A 21,884-nucleotide genomic window follows, 5' to 3' on the forward strand; every position below is an offset into this window, starting at 1 on the left:
GCGCTTGTGCCACTGCTCACGCGTTCGTAGTCGTCTTCTGCCACAGCTGGCTCCGATGGCGCTGATCATGCCAGCGTTCCCATACTACCACTCGCGGTCATGCCGCTGTTCGCGCGTTCGTCGTCTTCTTCCACAGCTGGCGAAAACATTGCTGCTGGCTTCATCTTGAAAGCGATCGTCTTACGCGAAGAGCGGACGCACGGACAGTCTTCTCGTTGGGTAACCAGAGAAATGCCAACGCATTTAAAATTATAAGTTTCGCCCGAAGGCGAAGCACTGCGCAAGCGATGGCAAGGTTTATAGCCTAGTGATTAGGGCCTCTCAGAACGCTGACGTGATGATGAGCGTTCCAGCAGCATCGCAGGTTCCGTATACCTTGACGATGCGCAAGATGTGGCAGGAGGAAAACCGTCGGCGTTGGTCGGCGTCCAAAGAAAGCATCACATAAATTTAGCTTGACGTTCACAACAGTGCGGTGACACGCACGCACCTGCTCAACAGGGACGCTAGTGTGCACGTGTTGTACAACGTGTGCGTGCAACGTGTATGTGTACGTGTGTCTACGTGTGTGTACAACGCTCATGTCAGCAGTGCTAGCCATAACGCTGCACTGGTTTGTGCAGAGCCGATTCAGCCGAACTCGACGGTGCGGTCACTTGGGTTTCGTTGTTTTTGGAGCCAAACGCATTCCCCGTCTCTGGAGGCCTTCTAATCCTCCACGCGCGGGCCGGGTGTGCGCCGTCAATAGCGTGACAGCACGACAACGCCGACGCCGACGACGGCGCAAATGCGCCTCGAGTGTCCGTATAATCGCTGTGGCAACAAAAAGTGGGAAAAAAAGAAAAAATTATACACGTACAGAAAAAACTGTTTGCACACTGCAACTCTGGCTTCGCCACACAATGAGTGTGTATGCGGCGCAGCAACCTATACGAGCCAACTCTACAGAGACTCAAAACTGTGAATGCGCCCTGGACACTAATATTTGCTGCAACAACGTAATTTTCTTCGCAGCTTTGTTCGGTTATGTTTGCTTTATTAGTTGATTAACTTCAAGTTGTTATTACGGTTGACAAGTAGGCGTTGTCTGATACTGCGAAATGGTCAGGTAATGCTAAAAGAAACGTCACCCATTTAATCAATCAATCAATCATTTATTTATCGTACCCAGGAACAACCATGAGGTCTAAGGGCTGGCGCACGTATACATAGAAAAAGAAGTACAGCAGGGGAATATCAGTAAAAAAAACAATGAATAAAAAATAACAATCTTGAAAAGAAAAGTGTACATACAACAAGGCGCAAAATGCATATATAAAAAAGGGAGGAGAAGGGATGTTGAACAACATGTGAAACTAAGAGACAACAACGCAAAGCTCAAAACAGAATAATGACAGCGAGTTGTGAAAAATATCAAGGTCATGAAAGTGGTCGTTATAAAGACTGTATTCTGTGGACGGCTGAGTGTTGGTGGTGACAGGCAGGAACATGGAAAGGTCTATGTTCTCTGGTGATCTTGCGCTGAATACGAGACATGATACTACTGAGGAGTTCGGGGCAGGTGAGGATACCGTGAAGGAGTTCGAAGGAAAAGAAACAGAAGGTCAATGCGATTACCTCGGCAGCGAAGTAAGGGTAATGACAATAACCCGACAGTGCTAAAACAAGGTCCAGTGTCCGTGTTAGCAAAGCGGTGATGATATATATGCTTAGAAACGTTTTCTGAGCCCCATTTATAATGTCACTGTTGGATCTAGAAATGTCATTCCAGACGACCGACGCGTATTCGAGTAGAGGAAGACAGATTCTTGTGTACAACTTGGCGGAACGGTATAGGAGAATTGAATTCTCTCGATAGTCTGCAAACAGAGACAAGAGAGCGCATACCTCACATTGCAACGCGTTTAGTGTGAGCTGAAAAGTGTAAGGTTGTATCAAAAAGTACACCGAGATCAGTGATCTCACAGAGCTTAATTACACAATGGTAAAGAATCTACAGAATAAGAAAAAGAAACGCTTGCTGTTTTGCGTGTGAAATTCATGACTTTGGTCTTCGCAGCATTCAAGGTGAGGTTATTATCTTTGAACCATTTAGGAAAAGTTATTGGGCTTTACGTGCCAAAACCACAATCTGATTATTTAGAAAAAGAAAGCATATCAGACTGCAGGATGCGACAGCCATCAACAGTATGAATTTCCTTTAAAGTTTTTGATGTCATCGCCACATAGAAGGAATGAATTCCGAATAGCGGAAAGAACGTCATTAATAAAAATTTAAAGAAAAGTGATCCTAATACTGATCCTTGAGGTACGCCACGAGTATGACTTTGGTCTTCGCAGCATTCAAGGTGGGTTATTATCTTTGAACCATTTAGGAAAAGTTATTGGACTTTACGTGCCAAAACCACAATCTGATTATTAGAAAAAGAAAGCATATCAGACTGCAGGATGCGACAGCCATCAACAGTATGAATTTCCTTTAAAGTTTTTGATGTCATCGCCACATAGAAGGAATGAATTCCGAATAGCGGAAAGAACGTCATTAATAAAAATTTAAAGAAAAGTGATCCTAATACTGATCCTTGAGGTACGCCACTAGTTGCCATGAAAAAAAGAAGACGCTTAGCCATTGACGTTACCATAACATGATATATCAAGAAGATAACTGTGCAAGAGATTTCAATTGACGAGAGAGAGAATAAAGATATTTATTATGTAAATGCAGCTTTGGAGAGGCGTCCTCATTCCAGAATGCCTTGAGCTCGGGCCGCGTCCTGGGCCCTCGTAATCAGCCGTTGCTGATTGCGTAAGCTTGATCAGAAGTAGTGAGCGGCTGACTACATCAAAAACTTTGCTGAGGTCAGAATAAATTGTGTCAACTTTCCCCGGGCCCTTTGAAGTACCGGCGCGGAAATCTGTGTCATGAAACTTGCGAGACTTGTGATAGTTAAGCGGCCGGTGAGAAATCCATGCTGATTCGGAATCAATGAGTTATTCAAAGTAAAACACAATATGTTGTGAAGAGCAAGGCTCAAAAACTTAAACGTGGCACAGAGAAGAGAAATCTGGCGATAATTCGAGACATCAGTTTTACAGCCAAACTTAAATACAGGAAAAACATGAGCACTTTTCCACATCTGACGGAAAGTAGAAGTATTGAGAGTTAATAAATATAGATGACAATACTGGGGCAAATGTACTGCCGTACGCTTTTAGAAATGCAGTGGGGTGCCATTATGGCCACAGGATATGGAAGGCTTCAAGCGCTTAAGGCATTTTCTGATGAGCTTTTCATCAAACAATAGAGCACTATAGATGTAAAAACCGTCGTGTCCTGTTGACTGACATCAGGGCTGAAACCTGAAGCTTTATATATAAGAATGAGAAATGGGCAGCAAAACAATCCGCGACTGCTTGGACTTCCACTCCTCTGGAGTCAAGCTGGCGAAAACACTCTCCACGTTGACTAGAGCACTTGAGGATACACTTCCAAAATTGCGCCGGCTGGTCGGCGGCGCTCTTTTCCAACAATGCATTCTATCAGTCGTAATCCCGGTTATATGGGGGCGTTTGCAGAGAGTTCGAAAAAAAGCGTAATTCTTCTCTCCACTCATAAGGCACAGGACTTCTCGATTTACGGTGCGCGTGATCTTTATACTTTAGGGAAGTTATAAGTTCCGATGAGAACCAATGGGGATATTTAGAGCGTTTAGCATCTGTACTGGGGAATGGATGACTACAACAACAACAACAACAACAACAACAACAACAACAATAATAATAATAATAATAATAATAATAATAATAATAATAATAATAATAATAATAATAATAATAATAATAATAATAATAATAATAGGCTAGCTTCACTACGTATATAACGACAACAACAAAAATGCATGTACGCGTTCAACAATAGAATACCCCCCCCCCCCCCCCCCCCATCCGCCAGCTTGCACTCAGCTCAGTACACTTCTTCCACTGGACTATCCACCGGACCAGTCAGGCAGCCTGTAGAAGGGGGGGGGGGGGGGGGCGGTTGCACACAGAGCACGTGCCCTCCCCCCCCCCAACCCCCCCCCCCCCCGAAATTTCTGTGTACCAGGATGCCGCCTGCGATGCCGCCCTCCCCCCTCATCCATCCCGTCCTCGATCAAGTGCGTGCCACCCGGAAGAAAAAAAATTCTGGCAATGACACTGCACCGCACTGACACAGCGCGCAGCAGCCTAATCAAAGGCTCGTCGCTCACGCTTCAAGAGACGCGTTATTCCAGCCCGCAGGTGGCACCCCGGAGTCCAGGCCCTTTTCCTCGACGCTAGCTAGCGGCACGCATTTGTCGCGTTATATAGACTGGCGAGCAGCATGCGCGAACTTGTTCGAGACTGGAATGGCGACGGGAGGAGGGAAGCGGGGTATACCGATTAAGCACGGCCCATGGAGCAGCGTATGCGAGCGTATATACGCCGTAAGTTCACCGCTCCGTAAAGCGAACCCGTATACCGCCGGGAGCATGCGCCTCAAGTCGTGTCGCGCGGTTCCGCTCCCCCCTTTACCTATCGAGCCCCTCGAGCTCCGGTCGTACGTAGAGACGCGCTCTGGAAGGCGCTGCGGGACGCCGAGTGCTCCCGCTGAGACGAACCGGGGTGCGCCTTCTGTCGGGGCGGGTCCGAATCCCGTGCAGGAGGTGGCCACCCGGTGCAGACGAACTGCTGCGCGAAGCGTGACGTCAGGAAGATGCGAAGCGGCGGCGCTGCTGTCACTGACGGTGTTGGCAGGAGAGCGACGTGGCGCGCACTAACTTGTGGTCGTCACTATAGCTCAATTGCAACGAATTCAGCCTGGCGTGAGTTTTCTCGAAAGAAAAATTCGGCCTATCCCACGCTTATGCGGGAAACGGTGTTAAGCAAAGCTTATTCCTTTGATGTTTGCGCTAATGTTGAAGCAAGTGTTATGCAAGCGTGACGCTAATGCCGGAGCAGGAGGAGAAGGAAACAACTTTACTGACACCAAGGACTGGGTCAGGGGAAGAGGAAGACGCTGGGCCCTCAGGCCGCTCTAGGTGGCCGAAAGTTCTTGGGCTTCGGCGACCGCTATATGACCCAGCATACGATCCGGTGTTGGTCTTCCGGCCGTGAGCTGCGCAGAGCAGCCTCCTAACGCTCCTGTCGCTCAGCCCCCTCAAAGGGGGGTGTAGGTTTGTTTGGGCAATAACGATATATATGATTAAGGTCGGATCGCAGACTCGAGCAGAGACGACGATGGGCCCATGTAAGGCGCCACCCTGATGAATTAGAGAATAGATGAGATGAGAAATCAAAGTGCTCGTTCGGAGTCGGCGCCAAACGACTTGCTCAGCCTAGGGAAGAGATTTGTCCCAGAGAATGACAGAAATGTTTGTACAAAATGACGCAAATGGATTTGAATTTTACGCACTTATCTGTAGCCGACTTGTTCTAGAATTCTCTGTAGCTTTTCGCTCATTGCACGCTCCGGTCCAGTTTTGTTCGCTTCACTTTTTTACTGCACAGTTGTTCACTTCTCTGTAACCGACTTCAGCAATTTTCTTTTACCGACTTCTTCTCCACTTCTCTGCAGACGACTTTAATCTTTTGTTGCCGACTTATTTATTTCTTGTCTCGTCTACTGCTTGTCTATTCGGGCAAATATCCAGTGGCACATACCTCTTCTGAGGGCAGCGGCCAAGAATGGGCACGAATGTCCAATCTCGTGGCCCGAGTTGTCTAATCTAGCACATACCAAGCGTCCCAAGTCGTTGTCTAGTCGGCAGAACAGCGGCGACCAGCCTCCGCAACGTGAGGAAAAGAGGGGGAAAAAACGCTTTGCTTTAAAAAATACTGTTCCTGGACAATACTAATAATACCGGACAAGCGGGGACGTTCTTGTGTTGTTTTAATCTTGTCTTCAGGTTTGCGGTTTTCGCGAGCAAACTGAAACACCAACTAAAGTCAAGATAACACAGACTGCAGAGAAAAAAGGTTTCCCTCGAATGTCGTCTATAAAATTTCATGTCGAGATAGCCGGGCAAGCTGCACTTGTGAAACCGGAACCATAAAAAGCAAGATTTAAACGGCGGGATGACGTGGTCAATTGACCCTACATCAGATTATCTCTCCTGATATACCACGAAGAAACAAGTCACATCGTTATAGCTGGAATTCTGTAATCGCTAAAGAGAATAAATGCTGGTTGCGTCGTGCCGCGCCCGTGAGATTCATAGTGCTACAAATTTCAGGTGAGAACGACGACGAATGAAGCTTTTCTTTTCACGGATTTGAAGCAATGTGATGCAACAGCCATGGAGGCCGACGTACCAGTTGTCCCAGTGTCACTAGTGGTCGTGCGCTCAGTAGCCAGGTCAAGAGCCGGAGTTAACGATCTAATTTTTTTTGCAGTTGGTTTTACTCGTCTGCTGTCAAGCTTCCGCTCGAGCAGGTTATGTGCGTAGCTTTGGGCATATGTGCAACTTGGAAACGTCGCTTCAATAAAACGAGCGCTGCTTGTTGGATCGACGTTGGACGGTTGGATCGACTTGTTGGATCGACGAATGACAGCGCGCTAGCCGCGAGCTGTCATTTCGAAAGGTTGCGCGTTCTCTCGAACAAAGCGGCAGGTTTTTCGGTGCAGCCACGAATCTAAAAAAAAAAAGGAAACTGAAAAGCAAAAACTACACGCGCCTTTCATCCTGTCCACCATCCGCGAAAGGTTGGCGGAAACGCAAGGTGCATCTGTTCCTGCTTTCCAGCGCCTGCTGCTCCCGCAGCGATCTGGGCCTCGCTTCGAAAGAAAAAAAAAAACAGGAAAAAGGCGACGAGCGCGCGTTCCTAGCTGCAGTACGTGCACTCTATATACCGCCGCGTGACGCCTCGAACTCATTGCACGCGCCGCTTCATTGTTCTCAGTTGTTCCAAGCCGCGGTATTCGCGGCGCGTGCGACACATTTGCACCAGCGACCGACTGGTGAAACACGATGAGTGGGAGGAGGCAGTATGAGGCTGCTTTGGTTAGAAGAGGAGACGAGCGTGGGGAGGGGGGAGGGGGGGGGGTTGTCAGACCCCGACGCACAGCGCGTCTCTATTAGGAAAACGGTGGTCGCCAAAGTGATGCGGGGGAAGAGTGGGATGGGGGGGGGGGGTCCTTCCCCTTTTCCCTGGAGGGGTGATGCTGCTCCCCGTTGCTCTCCCGCCCCCAATTCATCGCGCCCCCTAGTGAGAAGAGCGCGCACGACAGATCGACAGAAGCGCCTCCCCGCGGAGGGTGCGAGCTTCGGCGGCGGACACGTCGATGATGGCTCACTGCCACCCCGACGTGCGTTACCCTCTCCGGGGAGTCGGTGGTGTATAGCGGCTGCTGTCAGTCAGCGCTGCAAGTACTTGCGTCACCTGATGCGGCCATATTCGCTCGCCGAAGCCAGTTCCGCGCGCGTGGCGCGCCACGCGTCGAGTAGGTGTCGGAGCTAGGCGCCCCCGTTCAAACTTTTTGCAGGCTCTCGGGGCGACGTGTTGACACAGCGTCGCCACTTTCTGGCGGCCGGATATAGTGGTGGCCTTATCTCTTATTTGGCCCTGTGGCTCCTTTTTTTGTCCGTCAGCGAGAGGCACGTGTACTGCGGTGTGCCTTTTGGAAGGCGACACGTGTCCTACAAGGGGGCACACAAGTGACTGCCACTCAATCTAAGCGATACTGGATTGTGTATACGGAGCAGAATGATCGTTTCAATCGGACCGCTGTTTCCGCTCGTCCCTCTTACAAGCGCCCACTGAGCCGTTACGACAGGTTGTTTGTTGACTGCGGAGCACGTTTGGTTACAACACGTTTCTCTCTTTCTGCCCCCCCCCCTCCCCCATTAACACACACAAACTCGCGCGCGTTTTTTTGTTAAATGATGCTCTGGATACACGCAACGCGCTCTATGCTTTCGAGTGGGTTGTGTTTTCTTACTCGTCTGATAACAAACCTGAATTTCTTTTGGCATGGGTCGACTAGCAAATTTTTACATCATGTTAATTTGCGTCCAGGATGGCAAAGAAGCAAAGTGCATGGCCACAAACACGGCCATATAAAGCCAACAGACAATGAGGGCAACGAAAGCGTCGGGGAAATTAGCTGTGGTTACAATAGAAATATAGAAAATAATAAAGAAAAAGGAAATGGACGAAAAGGTAACTTGCCGTTGGTGGGAGCCGAGCCCACAACCTCCGCATTACTAGTGCGTTGCACTACCGGCTGTGCTACGGCTGCTAGGGGTGTGTGCGAATATCAAAATTTTCAAATACGAATCGAATACGAGTACAAAGCTTCGAATATCAAATAATGATATGCACATGCATTTATTAGCAAGTTGGGGTAACTTGTTATGTTGAAAAATTGCAATTACATTGTCAATGTTAAAAAAACTAGACTAGTAAGCCGTTATGCTAAAACACTTGTATTTGGCTCATGTTAACTTGGGAAATTTAGTAATTCCCATTAGCTGTCCTCGCCAGCCTGCGCACTATTATACCGCATCAAACCATAGCCATTTGACCCTGTGCAGTCGTCACTCATCGCACTTGCTATCAAGCAATAACCTCAGCATTGGGGGTGACGCTGCAAAAAGAGAGATAAAAAAATAGGAATAAAAATTGCACCTCGCTGTCCGCAAGCCCATGCCTTTTGCTAGTGAGAGGCTGGCTTTCCCGCGCAGTTTAAACGTTTAGTAGAAAAGTATGCTTTACGGGCAAAATTTTGCTAGTAGCACGAAATTATCGCAAAATTCAGCATAAAATCGCCCCAATATTCTTAGATTAGATACAAACAAACGAGAAGAACCGTGTTTGCTCCCGCACAGCCGAAAATATAGTCTATTTCATTCGAATATTCGTATCCAACCGAATATTCGAGCATCTTGGAATATCTATTTTTCGAATCGAATACGAATATTACAAATATAATATTCGATAATATTTGAACGTTTCGAACATTCGCACAGGCCTAGTATTTATGTTTACTAGCTCTAGCTCTGGGAGTGTTAGCCAGTGCCACTCAGAGCCATGGTGGGCGGATGAACATCCTTTTTTACCCGATGGCGTCACGTAACACGTCGACTTAGAAGAGAAGGCACGTGGCTAAAAACCCTCGTATCCTACCTAATGACATCAAAGTTGCCAGATTTGAGACCCTTGCTATGATTTCAAGGCACCCGTAATGCGGTGGTTGTGGGTTCGGCTCCCACCGGCGGCAAGTTATTTTTTCGTCCACATTTATTTACCTTTATTATTTTCCAAATTTCAATTTCAACCACAACTAATTTTTCCGATGTCTTCCTTGGTTTCACTGTTGGCTTTATATGGTCATGATTATACACAGGGCAAAAACGCATGAAAAAAAAAAGGTGTTCCACATCCGCCGCCAAAGCCGTGAGTAGTGGCGCTGGCTAACGCTTCCAGGGTTAGCTCTAACAGTAGATAAACATAAATACCCCAGAAAATGGATGGGAAAACGGCGCCGTGGTAGCTCAATTGGTAAGAGCATTGCACGCGTAATTGTGAGGACTTGGGCTCGTGTCCCACCTGCAGCCAGATGTTCTTTTCATCTACTTTCATTTAAATGTATTCATCATTTGTTTAATTCAGTGAAGAACTACAAGTAATTACCCCTATGCTGTCCTTGGTGTTAATGTTTGTCGGCTTCGTATGTATATATATATATATATATATATATATATATATATATATATAGCAGTCAATAGTTGGCTGTGCGACAACATATAGCGATGCAGAATTACGAGGAAAGAGAAAACATACAAGACCATGAACCAGCGCAAAGCATTACGACTTTATGAAAAAACGCCTGACGTCACATGCCACCACGCGTGAGCGCTTGCGCAAAAACATGAACTCAGACTTCATCATTATTGTAAGCAAATGTATTAATCCAAGTTAATACCTTTCAGGCAGGGCGCGATTACCGAACAGTTACACTATATAGGACGTCGGGCTGTGCGCATTGAAAATGTGTCATTCATGGGCCACGCTGGCGCCGCAGGAGATGGCGGAGCGTTCAAGAAGCTCAAGCTGGAGCCCGGCGTGTCCGATCTGGGCCTGTCGTCGTGCGGCGGCGGCGGTGGCGTGCTGGCCACCGCGTGCAGTCCCACGACGCCCGCGAGGCGGCGCCACCGGACCACCTTCACCCAGGAGCAGCTGCAGGAGCTCGAGGCGGCATTTGCCAAGAGCCACTACCCGGACATCTACTGCCGCGAGGAGCTGGCACGCATCACCAAGCTCAACGAAGCGCGCATTCAGGTATATATACCACCACCCGCGGCACACATGCGCTAATGCGTTATTAACGTGATAGCGTTAAGGGCCTCGCGTCGCAGGAAATCCGGCGTCGGCGTGGGCGCGCCGGCGTCGGAGAAAATCATCCTGAACCATGGACGATTTTGACTCTCCGATGAAACAGGCCCTCCGCGTGGCGCAAGGCGTTAGCAAAAAAAAAATTGAATTTCTCAAAGTAAAATCCGTCAGAAAAATCATAAAGTACGACTTAACCACAACCTACAGACGTGATAGCGTCGCATTGTAATTAGAATGTACGAGAAAACATAATTCTGTAACGAGGAAACTCAAACACAAACCCCCCTTTGCAGCATTTCTATCATACCAACAGCGGCGCGCAGAGACGTAGGTGGAGCAAAAAGAAAGCTGGAGTTGCCGGGAAGCCTGACAAGCATTTAGGGATCTTTGAGTGCGTCCTCCAGTTTTGTTTTTGTTTTTCACCTGCGAGAGGCGTTGGTAAATGGAAAAGCGTGTTCATAGCCGAGTGCATAAACTATTGAATAAAAAAAATAGGACGCTTAAGCTTCGCCTTTAAGAGTGGAACGCGATAGCCTTATCGGGCCCCGCTCGCATCACATTTTTTTCTTTATGAGTAGGCTTCACTGCAATACACAATGTGGAAAAGCCAGCTTACAAAAATCAAGCATACACCGATCAATTTAAAGTCGGCTTCACTTTTAAACACAAATGCATTGCTAAAAAGACGTTTTCCAGGGGCAATATAAGCCTTTTTTTATATAAAAATATGAAGGCCCTGGGACCTTTTCCTATGATTTTATTAATTGTCAGGAGTGAATGCTGTCGAATTCCTCCGTGTTGTCAAACCCCGTAATGCTTGCGTTTTAAGCCAATCAGGACTGATTATAGATTCGACAGTATCGCGGAATTCGACATCTGTCCAATTAACAGCCTCGGAATTGTTCAAAATGGTTCAATTGCGGCGGAATTTCTTGGCTTCAGCTTTAGTCTCACTTGGTCTCAGCCTCGGATATCTACACACACTGTTGGTCCCAGTGAAGCACTTTCACCCAGCTTCCCCATATTTCGCCTTACTGTCGGTAGTTTCGAAAATTGGGGTGTTACACATGAAGAACGTGATGTCTCGTGAGATCATTTGGAAATTTTCTAGCGACATCTGAACTTAATAGCTCTGTCGATTCCTCTTTGCTGTCTTGATGGCTACAATCGTATGTTTGCGCTCTCTCTCTCTCTCTCTCTCTCTGTATATGTATCATTAAGGGTGCACATCGATCTATAAATCACACCCTTGCACTCCTATGGGTGTAAGTTATAGATAGAAAACACCCTTAAGGTTGTAAATTAGTTTAGAATGTACAGAGGTTCAACACACTTCTCTAGAACGCGCGAGACACGTTCTCGGGACTGCGCTGGCGATATCCGAAGATGACATGTGGCACAAAATCGGCCGTGTGTGAGTTTGCGTGACTAAATTTGCAGTTTCCATTGATTCCTCTCGACCTGGTGGTCGGCTCAAGCTTTAAATTAAATCAAATTAAAAAATTAAATTACGGGGTTTTACGTGCCAAAACCACGATCTGATTATGAAGCACGCCGTAGTGGGGGACTCCGGAAATTTGGACCACCTGGGGTTCTTTAACGTGCACCTAAATCTAAGTACACGGGTGTTTTCGCATTGCGCCCCCATCTTTAAAATGCGGCCGCCTATGGCCGGGATTCGATCCCGCGACCTGCGTGCTCAGCAGCCCAACACCATATATCCACTGAGCAACCACGGCGGGTTTAGTAGGTGCTTTTTGCCCTCGGGAATGTGTTCTAGACAAGTGTGTTGACCTCTATACTTTATTTGTCTACCTCCACCTCCTCCATTCTCCCGTGTAGGGTAGCGAACCGGATTTTCCTTTCTGGTTAACCTCCCTGCCCTTCTAGCCTTTCTTTCACCTCTCTCTCTCTCTCTCTCTCACTGTTGGGTGTCGCAACGCGTGTCTCGACACAGGTGTGGTTCCAGAACCGGCGCGCCAAGTACCGCAAGCAGGAGAAGCAGCTGCAGAAGGCCCTGGCCGCGCCGGCGGCGCTGCCGCCCGCGGCCTGCAACGGCATGATGCGCGGCGTGTACGGCCCACCGCGCACGAGCTCGTACGCGGCCTACGCCGCCGCGGCAGCGCACCCGCACCCGGCGGCACGGTACCCGGCGTACGGCGCCGCAGCACAGTCCTTCGGACACCAGCCCGGGGCGGCGGCGGCGGCCGCCACGTCACCCGAGGAGGACTGGTACCAGCGCGGCTTCTCGGCCCTCAGGGCGCCGCCCTCCACCGTGTCCCAGCATCCGGTCTACCACAGCTAGGCACCGCCGGCGCTGCCCTGCGCTCGCGCTGACTACGACGCCGCGTGCCGGTCGCCGCCGCGCGCCCACTGACTCGACCCAGGGACGTAGGCGTCGAGGGGGCCCGATGCGTGCTGCTGTTGTATATCTTCGACGTTGGTGGTGCCCGGGTGTTTGCACCACTGAGCTTGGTTTTCTGTCAACTGCGATTCTCCCTAACTGAAAATCGAGGTTCCTTTTTTTCTTTATCGCGTATTCTTCGACGGGTGCAATGACTTACGAGGTCGCCATATCGCGTCCATTTCGGCGTGCATTTTTCTAACGTTTCTTCACTTTCGGCGACTATTTCGCTTTTCTCGTTTCACTTGTCACGTTCCTCTTCCGCTGGTTTAGCCAGTCGGCGCCCTCTGGAACCGATAGCGTCGAGACTTGATCGATCGACGATACGTTCCCACGTCCACTCGTAAAGCAGGAACACGTCTCAGTGGCACGCAGAACCCGACGAGGGCCCCCTCTCCTGGGTCGAGCAACGGCGACCAGCACACCGAGTCGCAGCGCAAGCGCAGAGCCGCCGCCGTTCTCTGGTGGACGACGTCACAATCTCTCACGCACACACGTACCGAGCGCCACCGTCCGAGGGGACGACGCAAAGCGGGCGACGCCCCGCACCGCCGAGGAGACCACGTGGGATCGCCGATGCACGGTCCACCGCCGTCTCCGCCGCCTGAGCTGCGCAAGAATGAACGACACACACACGCCTGCCGGTCACCTGCAGCTGCCGTCACCGCTCGCCAACCGCACACTCGCGCGCAGCCTGAGGCGGTTCGGAGGGCACGCGGTCGGGCTATACTTCTGAGGGACCAGAACACACGGCGAAGGCAGAAGCGCGCGGATATCTGCTGTACTTCGAAGCACAGATATGAGACGGGCGAGCGCTGCAGCGTTAAAACACAGCTTCAAATTGATCGCGGGAAAGAGAAATTGGTTATCCGATGGCTGAAAACGCTCCCCCGCGAAACTATCCGAAATCAAGAAAGATTGCGATGCCATAAAACGTTTCTCATGCTTATGTACTTTCTTCCAATCAATGATCGCATATGTTACTAAACTCGCAGCGCTATAGCAAGCGGTACTCAAAACAGGGTAGAAATCCAATCACAGTGCGTAACTGCGCTTCTCTTATGACGCAAAACATTCTTCGCCAATTCTATAGTTTCGTATTTGCGGCTGGACGCAACTTCGCCGGTTCTATATATGCGCCGGTGTCGCGATGACGCCGGAGCGGTCTTCGGGTGATGCAACATTGATCGGGACTGCACGTATTCGTGCACCCTGCGCCGTAATATAATGTGGCCTCCGGTTGAAGTGGAGTCAGAAGGCCAAGTATAAGCGCATAGCGCGCGCGTATTACGCGATCCCGCGAACAGCGCGGCGAGAACCCGCTGATCGACTCCGTGGTCCGATTACAGTCAACGCGAAAGTGACGGCTGTGGCATCGGACCGGCCAGATGCCAAGAGCGCGTGCGCTTCCCGCAATAGGTCGTCACAACGCGAAACCGCTCTCCGGACCGCTTCAGGCTGCACCTCTTATATATATGTATACACGCGCCTGCGTTGCGCTTTCGAAGCTCCAAGCGCGCGATCGTCAGCGACGCGTACTCTGAAGCGGCAACCACATGGGACGTATTCACGGCGTACAAGAGGGGACCAATACGAAGGCAAACGCCGCGCCTTCGCTACGTCAGTTGTCGGCTCCTTTTCGTGTTCAAATGAAAAAAAAATAATAAAACAAGAGAAATACTCCGCAACAGCGGAACAGCTTATGTATAGGTGCCGGAAAGTGAGGTTGTACATATCAGGATTCCGCTGTGATTGAAGCAAGTTAGTGGTTCACAAGAAAAACGAAGACCTCATGAAATCATCGCACAAAGCCATAGCTGCCCTTGACTAAGACAAGTCCTCTAGTCGAAATGTTGGTTGGCTACATGGGGCATCTCTTGCTTCGACCACTGTTTGGTCGTTCCACAATTATTGACGCGTACGTGCCGATTATATCCGTTACCCTTTCATAGTAAACCACTCTCCACTTTCGGCCTGGTGTCAGCGCCTCTGTTACACTCCATGCGATGCCGACAGTGTAAACAAGGTTGAAGTCATTTCTATAAGTGGCCGCAACATCAGGATAAATCCGCGTGAAACTCATCTCCAGCATGATTAAGGCGCGAACAACATACGGCACTGCGTTAATTCGCCAACGCCGCCCCGAAAATGCGCGGGAAGTACGTTCTATGTGGGTGCCGCTTAATACGAAAGCGCTTTTACTCGCCTAGCGTTGCTCTAGGCATTGGAAAAGAAACCAAGACAGGAGCATTACACCTGACACGTCTCACGGACTCCTTTCTTCTTTTGCTACCGCCAACGAGTGTCCGTTCTTGAATGTCCAGGAGATGCTTGCAGATGGATATTAAATATCGCTACGGAAAACGTCTCGTAAGAAAAAAATCAAAATGAAAATCAAGGCTTTGGTTGTTCTTGAGGACGCCCTCTTATCTTTCATGATTTCCATTTCCTCAACTGTATGTTCTACACACTTCACGTTGGTTCGATGCCTTCTTTATGTAAGAGCCGTGCTCTGGTCGTTGACCCTGCTTTGTTTTCAAGGCACTGTGCGAGTGCAATATGAAACGATGTACTTTATTTTCGCTGGTGTGCAATTCCCTGAGGTACGAGAGCTCAGTCTACAACACTATCGTAGCTGCTGCACTCGAGTGACCAGGTTGCTCCAGCGTCAGACCACCGTTCGGGTTGGCAAAAAGCTATGTGTTTAGTGCTGAATGTGCCACTTTCTCGTTTCCTTCATTATCGGCCGGCGCTGTTGTATTAATTAGCCGGTTGTGAAAAATGATCTAGTCGCTCCATAGTTTCGAAATCAGCGTTGCCATTTCGAAGCACATCACAGTACCGGCACACTTAAGGGGACACGAAAGAGAAGCACTCAATCCATTTAGACTGATAAATTATTCTTTCAAAACGCTTTATTTTCGTTGATTTCGTGTTTATACGTTCACTACTGGAAGATTATGTTAAAATCAAAAGTTACGTGTCTTTTTTAATTTCGCGCCGGAACCCCAGCGACGGCACTTCAGTGTGACGTCACAGATTTCAAAATGTTTGCTCGCATGTCGGCCGTTGTGACGCAGTACAAAGGTCTGGAAACTTGCCCCGTTCGCTCTTTGGCTCCTCTAAAATACAATGTAGTCCATCTTTACCGATAAACTGATAACTATAGGCCAGAGCAAACGCTGCAATAATCCGTGACGTCAAGGCGCCATAGTGCGGGAAATTCAAAGCGGCGTCGCCACTACTCTTAAACTTTTGAATTTTTCCTAAGTTAGCATGTTTCCTGACACCGCAAGATTGACTTTTTCTTTTGATAGGAAGGTAATGCGCTAATATACATATACAAGCATTTTCTTTTGTTCAATGCCCCTTTAAGAGATGAAAACTTGTACAAAGCGTAATTTTTGACATTGTCTTTCTCTATCTTTGTCTATTTCTTATTGCACAACCGGTGCTGACACTGATTTTTGCACGCTTAAACCTCACAGAACATTGCGGCTAGGTCCGTAATGGAAAGCGAGACATACAAGGTATCAGAGCGCCACACTCAAGTGAAACCGTGGTTTTCCCGGTCATGTACATATTGTATTACCTCTAAAAGTGTGTCGCGATATTATCAAGCCCGAAAAATGACTCATCCAGCGATACATCGCCACTTCGGCTCGGCCACACAGCGCATCAAATACCCAAGACAGCGAGAGAAAACGACGCTTCCTGTGGTGTCCGACGATTCTCATGTACAAACGCCAAAAGCGAAGGTGAAATTAAATAGAGTGAATGACAACTATATGCCTACTACGTCAGCTTCTTCTCGTCTACGTGGCCGTGATATCGGTGTTGCGAACTCAACAGCGACATCGCTTGCATTGCCCGGAGCAGACGCATAATAAAATGACTGCGTCAGTACAATGTAACGATTTCATTCATTTCCTTTTCAAGCTTGGTCAGTGGTACCAGCGGCGCACCGCTTACGTCATCACTATCATAAGAATGGAAGTGGATGATAAGTAGATGATAAGCGGATGATAAGCGGATAAGTGAATGGAAGTGGATGATAAGAATGGAATAGAATAGAGCGAAAGGAAGCATTACGTCATACCAGCCCTGAGCACCTGGGGCCGGATTCAACAAGCTTTTCCTTCGTAAGTACGCTCTTGGCTATTGTCTGCAGCTGCCTTCGCTAATAGTGTGTTCAATGCCATGATTGGATGGAATTTGTTCTTACGAACAAATCTAGTGTAACGGCCTTTTGTAAATACTGGCCCTGCCGTTTGATATGGCGACGCCTTTTTGGGACACTTTGCTATAGTTCTCTTGACCTGGATCGATTCAGCTTGCAGAACTACACTGTCTTGTGAAAAGCTGATGTGCACAGATAGCATAAATGCGTCGATAATTTTTATACAGAATCAAATAAAAAAGAAGAAAAACAGAATAAAATAATCAAATAATTGAGATAGACAAAAGGGAAAGCAGAATAAAACTAAGGAAAACTATGAGGCTTCAATTCTTCCTTTATCGATCTGATAAACTTACGACGTTCTTATAATTGCTTAATTAGGTGCTTAATTTCGAGCACGTCACTGGCCAGTGTTATCCGACTCACGCGATTGAAATTGTGGCCGTATTCTTTCTCTTCTCTAAAAAAAAAAAAAATCGGAATACGTCCTGCAAAAAAAGGGATAAAAAGCCGAGAAACGCCAGTGGATGGACCAATAAAGAGAGATGACCTTTGTACCAGCCTCGATCTATTCTTACGACTTACGTCGCTCGTCCAGTTAATTACGCAGTAAAACAACAAACGGTACCGAAGTATTCTCACTGAAAAAAATGCACGCCTACAAGCGCATAACTCATTTATTTGAGCGAATCATTCTGTGCCTTCCTCCGCGCGGGGTTTGTCGCGACTGTTCCGTCCTTTTTCTTCCCGAGTAATGCGGATCGATCCCGGAGAATGTGTAACAGTAAGCTGAGCCGATACAGGAGACAGTGAAAATAAAAGGTTTGGCCTTTCGGAAACATGAACGCCTGCTCAAACAACGCTGTGTTGTTGAAGGCAGTCGTTTGTCATTCGCGAGCTCCTCGGATGACCGGACGACCACTTACGAAATGCATCACGTGTACACTGAATAACGTGAATAAGCATAATCACCAAACGGACTCCGTACAAATTTTACTTTTCACTTCATTTAAAAATGTGAAAATATTCGATATAATATTCGGAAATTTTTTTTCTGAAACGTTCATGGTTGATTCTATTCGGAAGTTTCACTATTCAAGCACCACTAGTGTTCTTGCATATCTGGGCTTAGTCGCTGAAAATAAATGTTGTTTGGCAAATAGGCGTTGGAATTGAGTTTTATTTACATGTTGCGCTAAGGAAAGCCCGAACTAAAAGGAAAAATAAATTCACTTGACAGAGGTTCTGGCATCCTTTCAAAGGCATACAGTAGGAGGAACCAGAAATACCTCTACCAGCATTGCGAACATTATGTGAGCACTAAAAAAAAGAAAAAAAAAAGCGTTGACAACAAGCCAGGATACATTTCACTGTCAAAAATTCAGATACGAACTATCATTTTATAAATTCTCTGTTGGAGGAGAAAAAAAGAGTCAGAACATACAAATAATCACAGTACACAAGTAAAATGCATGTAAGTATTCAGAGAAGCATATAAGCACTGTACTCAATAGTTTTGCAAAGAATGAAAGCGAATAATTGGTGGATGGGCATCACGTCATATTAAAAGATGCCCAAGTAATGTGAAGCTAAATCTGCGATTTCCAGCAAATCTTTTTTGTAACTTATGGATGTGACGCAGATTTTCATTCAATATAGCTGTCAATACTACAAATAACAGCAATTTTGAAGAAATTCAACAAACTCTTGCGTGCATTTTATCTTGTCATAATACTGCGCAGAAGTACGTGAAGACTGCGTTAGTTCATCAAAACGGCGCTCTCTAGTCGAGGCGTCTCAAACTTGCCTGCAGGCTGACGCATGGTGAACATACAACAACACAACAAAGTCGTGCTAATATGCAGTCTAGGGTAAACCATTGCGATATCGCTCGTGTGCACCTAGAAAAAAGTCGCCGACTTGTATCCAACTGAGAAGGTGGCTTGGCGGTGACGACCAAGCCGTTGAAATCCTATCCGCACAAATGAGAACGAACGGCAGCATTTTTTAATTTTTTTTTTTTTTTTGCCGAAGAAAAGTCCACGACCGCGCGGCAGGTGGGTCACTTATAAGTGCGTGTGACAATTCGATTCTATTTAGTTTTTCCTCATCCTCCTATTTCTACAATAAAGAATGCAAAAACTTGCGGGTTTTCTTATGTGAAAAATGGTAATAATAAAGCGTACTTACTTACTTACTTACTTACTTACTTACTTACTTACTTACTTACATCATCAAAGAGCGCAGATTTATTGCGGCTCTAGAATGAGAAAAAGATAACCTCGAAAAGTGAAACTATAAGCGAAGATGACCTACCGTTTCCGCAACTTTCGAAAGGCAGATTTTAATTTGAGAAATCATAGCACTCGCGAGCATTAGGCTGGCTTCTCAAGATATACCAGTGTTACTATGGTGGTGTAGAAAGAGTCAACGCGGCTTCTAATGTTGACAGCAAGCCAAGAATTTACCTTATCGCTACTGCCGCCTCGCGTAGTAACATAACCGAGTTGTTTACTGTAAATCAGGCTTTTCCTACACAGCGTCAACGTTGAGGAGAAGCGACCCTTCAGTCCATTCTTTGGTTGTTCTTGCTCTGAACTCGGTGTTGCGTTTTCCTTTGTCTATCTCTCATTATTAGTGTACTTATGCATGGATTTCGTCATCACCTTCCATCTTTTTCTTTGTGAAAGATAAATAGTGCGCAACTCACTGGTCATTCAATCTCGCCACTATCGAATGGAGTGTCCTGCAGTAAGTACCAGACCATAAACTCCGTTTCAAAAAATGGGCAGTTACGCCTGAAGCGCAAAGCATCGAAAGCGATAGCAAGATTAACTCTTGTGTTTTAAAACGATCCTTGACTCAAAGATCTTCCTCCACTTAATGATGCTGCTGCTGATGATGATGATGATCATGATGATGATGACTTGTTGCTTCGCCCTTTGCAACGGGCAGATGTATGAGCCCCCGAACACATTGGAAGTAAAAAAAAAAAAAAAATGTAGTTCACAGTCAAACAAAAAATTATTTTAAAAAAACGAGTTGAGCACAGCGCCGCTCCTCGACTAAAGAAGACACTACGTTGCTGAAGCAATGACCTCCGAGATTTGTGCACGTTAGCTGGCAGCAGGTGCGCGCAAATCGCAGAGGCCATGTTGAAGAGCGCACGCGTAAAGGAACGTCCTAGAATACGAGGGCTAGAGTTCTGCTGAAGTTCTTCAGACGGTGTTCTAAGAATACGCGTTTGCGACGTGTTGGTTCGATAGAGCACGCGAGGTAACTGCTGCGGCACAGGATATAAACAGCCACGTGCTGTCACAACGCTAGCGTCATAAGGAGCGCTGCCAGAGTGCGTTGCAGGCGTCGCACATCGATCTGTGCGATGAACAGAACCTTATACAGACGAACCCGTATACATCGAATTTGAAGGGGATCTCTAAAAAAGTTCGATATATAGGTAATTCGACATATAAAACAAAAACTTTATACAGCAATTTTCGAGAGGATTTTACAGCTGTTCAGTGTATACAATATTCGTTATATGCGGGTTCGATATATCCGGGTTTGACGGTGATATAGTTAACAGGGAGAATAAGTGTCATGGACAAGTAACGTGACAATGCGGTAATAGGTAGTCATGTATCGATTACGCCTTAGTCTCAGAAACTACATACGAACGACCAAATGATGACACGTGAACATGGAAAAGATAGCCTGGGTAGCGATCATAAACGTTTAACATTAAAATGTGGGAGAGACACTAACGCAAAGCATGAACCAATAGCATCAGAATTTCTAAAAGTGAATGAAAAGCAAATAACAGAGATGGCAATAAAACGTAGAGAAGAAAATGGAGGCGCTTCCTACAACAGTCTGGGAATATAACGAACTGGTAGACGTTATGCAGCAGGAGATAAGACAGACCCGGCGAAAAAGATTGTTGGATTAGGAAAGAGGAACCACGAAAGTGGTGGAACAATTAAGGAAATAACGCAAGCTATAGAAGAGCGTAAGCAGCCGTCTAGGGATCATCGAGAAGCCAAGAAGTTGGGATTACACAAGAAGAGGTGCTCCTTATATGAAACAGATTACAAATACCGGGAAAAGAAAAGGATCCGTTACAGGTATAGATGGCGGTACAAGGTATAGATATAGAATTTTCGCGGAAGAGAAGAAAGATTGGGGAGACGTATACAAAAACGCTAGAATGAAATTGCCTCCGCGCGGCAATTTTGCGAGTATATTCGCGGGCTTCTTTCACGCTCGGAAAAACACTTTTATGTAGCACGTATTGAGCAACAGAAAGCTGTATCGGGAGTTTTTTTTATGTTGCTCCACAATTTTGTCATAGATACTTCGATAATTAGGACAGTACTTGTCGAGTTAGATAATTAATTACAATTCCCTAATGAAATCTCAGGTACGAAAAAATTACTGGCGGCTACTCCACTGTACTCGAAACAATGCGCGCTAGGTTTTCAAGTAACGCAATTGCTCTTTTTTTTAAATCTGTATGCGTGATAGTTGCGACACCTATATATATATATATATATATATATATAGTGCAACTGACGGTGGTCCACACTTTGCATTGTGCTGAACGCGGTTTAAATCATGGATCCGGAACCTCAACGAGGTACGACGTGATTCACATTTTTCTCGCATTTACCGCTAAATGGCCACTAACCTCTCTCTCTCTCTCTCTCTCTCTCTCTCTCTCTTTCTTTCTTTCTTTCTTTTTTTGCAGTGCGTCTGGCGCGAGACAGACGAACGCACATCCAAAGAGACGCGAGGCGAGTGCTGACTGACAACTCACAACCAATAAGTTCAAGCCTCGCTCTTTAGCTGGTGCTGGCTTTTCAAGCCAGCACCAGCTAAGATAGAGGCAAAGAAAACTCTCCGTAAAATATTCACGCATCTGTGATGGCCAGAAACAATATTACT

At 47.0% G+C, this 21,884-nt stretch overlaps 1 protein-coding gene across 1 annotated transcript in view; it reads left to right on the plus strand.

Annotated features, from left to right (window-relative positions):
- The window catches only part of LOC119457668 (homeobox protein unc-42), a 41,115-nt gene extending 24,569 nt beyond the window's left edge, over nucleotides 1–16,546 (plus strand). The window contains exons 3-4 of the mRNA XM_037719307.2: nucleotides 10,046–10,302; nucleotides 12,314–16,546. Of these exons, the coding sequence (XP_037575235.1) occupies nucleotides 10,046–10,302; nucleotides 12,314–12,661 (605 nt within the window). The 3' untranslated portion in view covers nucleotides 12,662–16,546. The remainder of the gene's footprint in view (nucleotides 1–10,045; nucleotides 10,303–12,313) is intronic.
- The last annotated feature ends 5,338 nt before the right edge of the window (nucleotides 16,547–21,884 follow it).

This window comes from Dermacentor silvarum, chromosome 7, assembly GCF_013339745.2.
Source record: "Dermacentor silvarum isolate Dsil-2018 chromosome 7, BIME_Dsil_1.4, whole genome shotgun sequence".
Lineage (NCBI taxonomy): Eukaryota > Metazoa > Arthropoda > Arachnida > Ixodida > Ixodidae > Dermacentor > Dermacentor silvarum.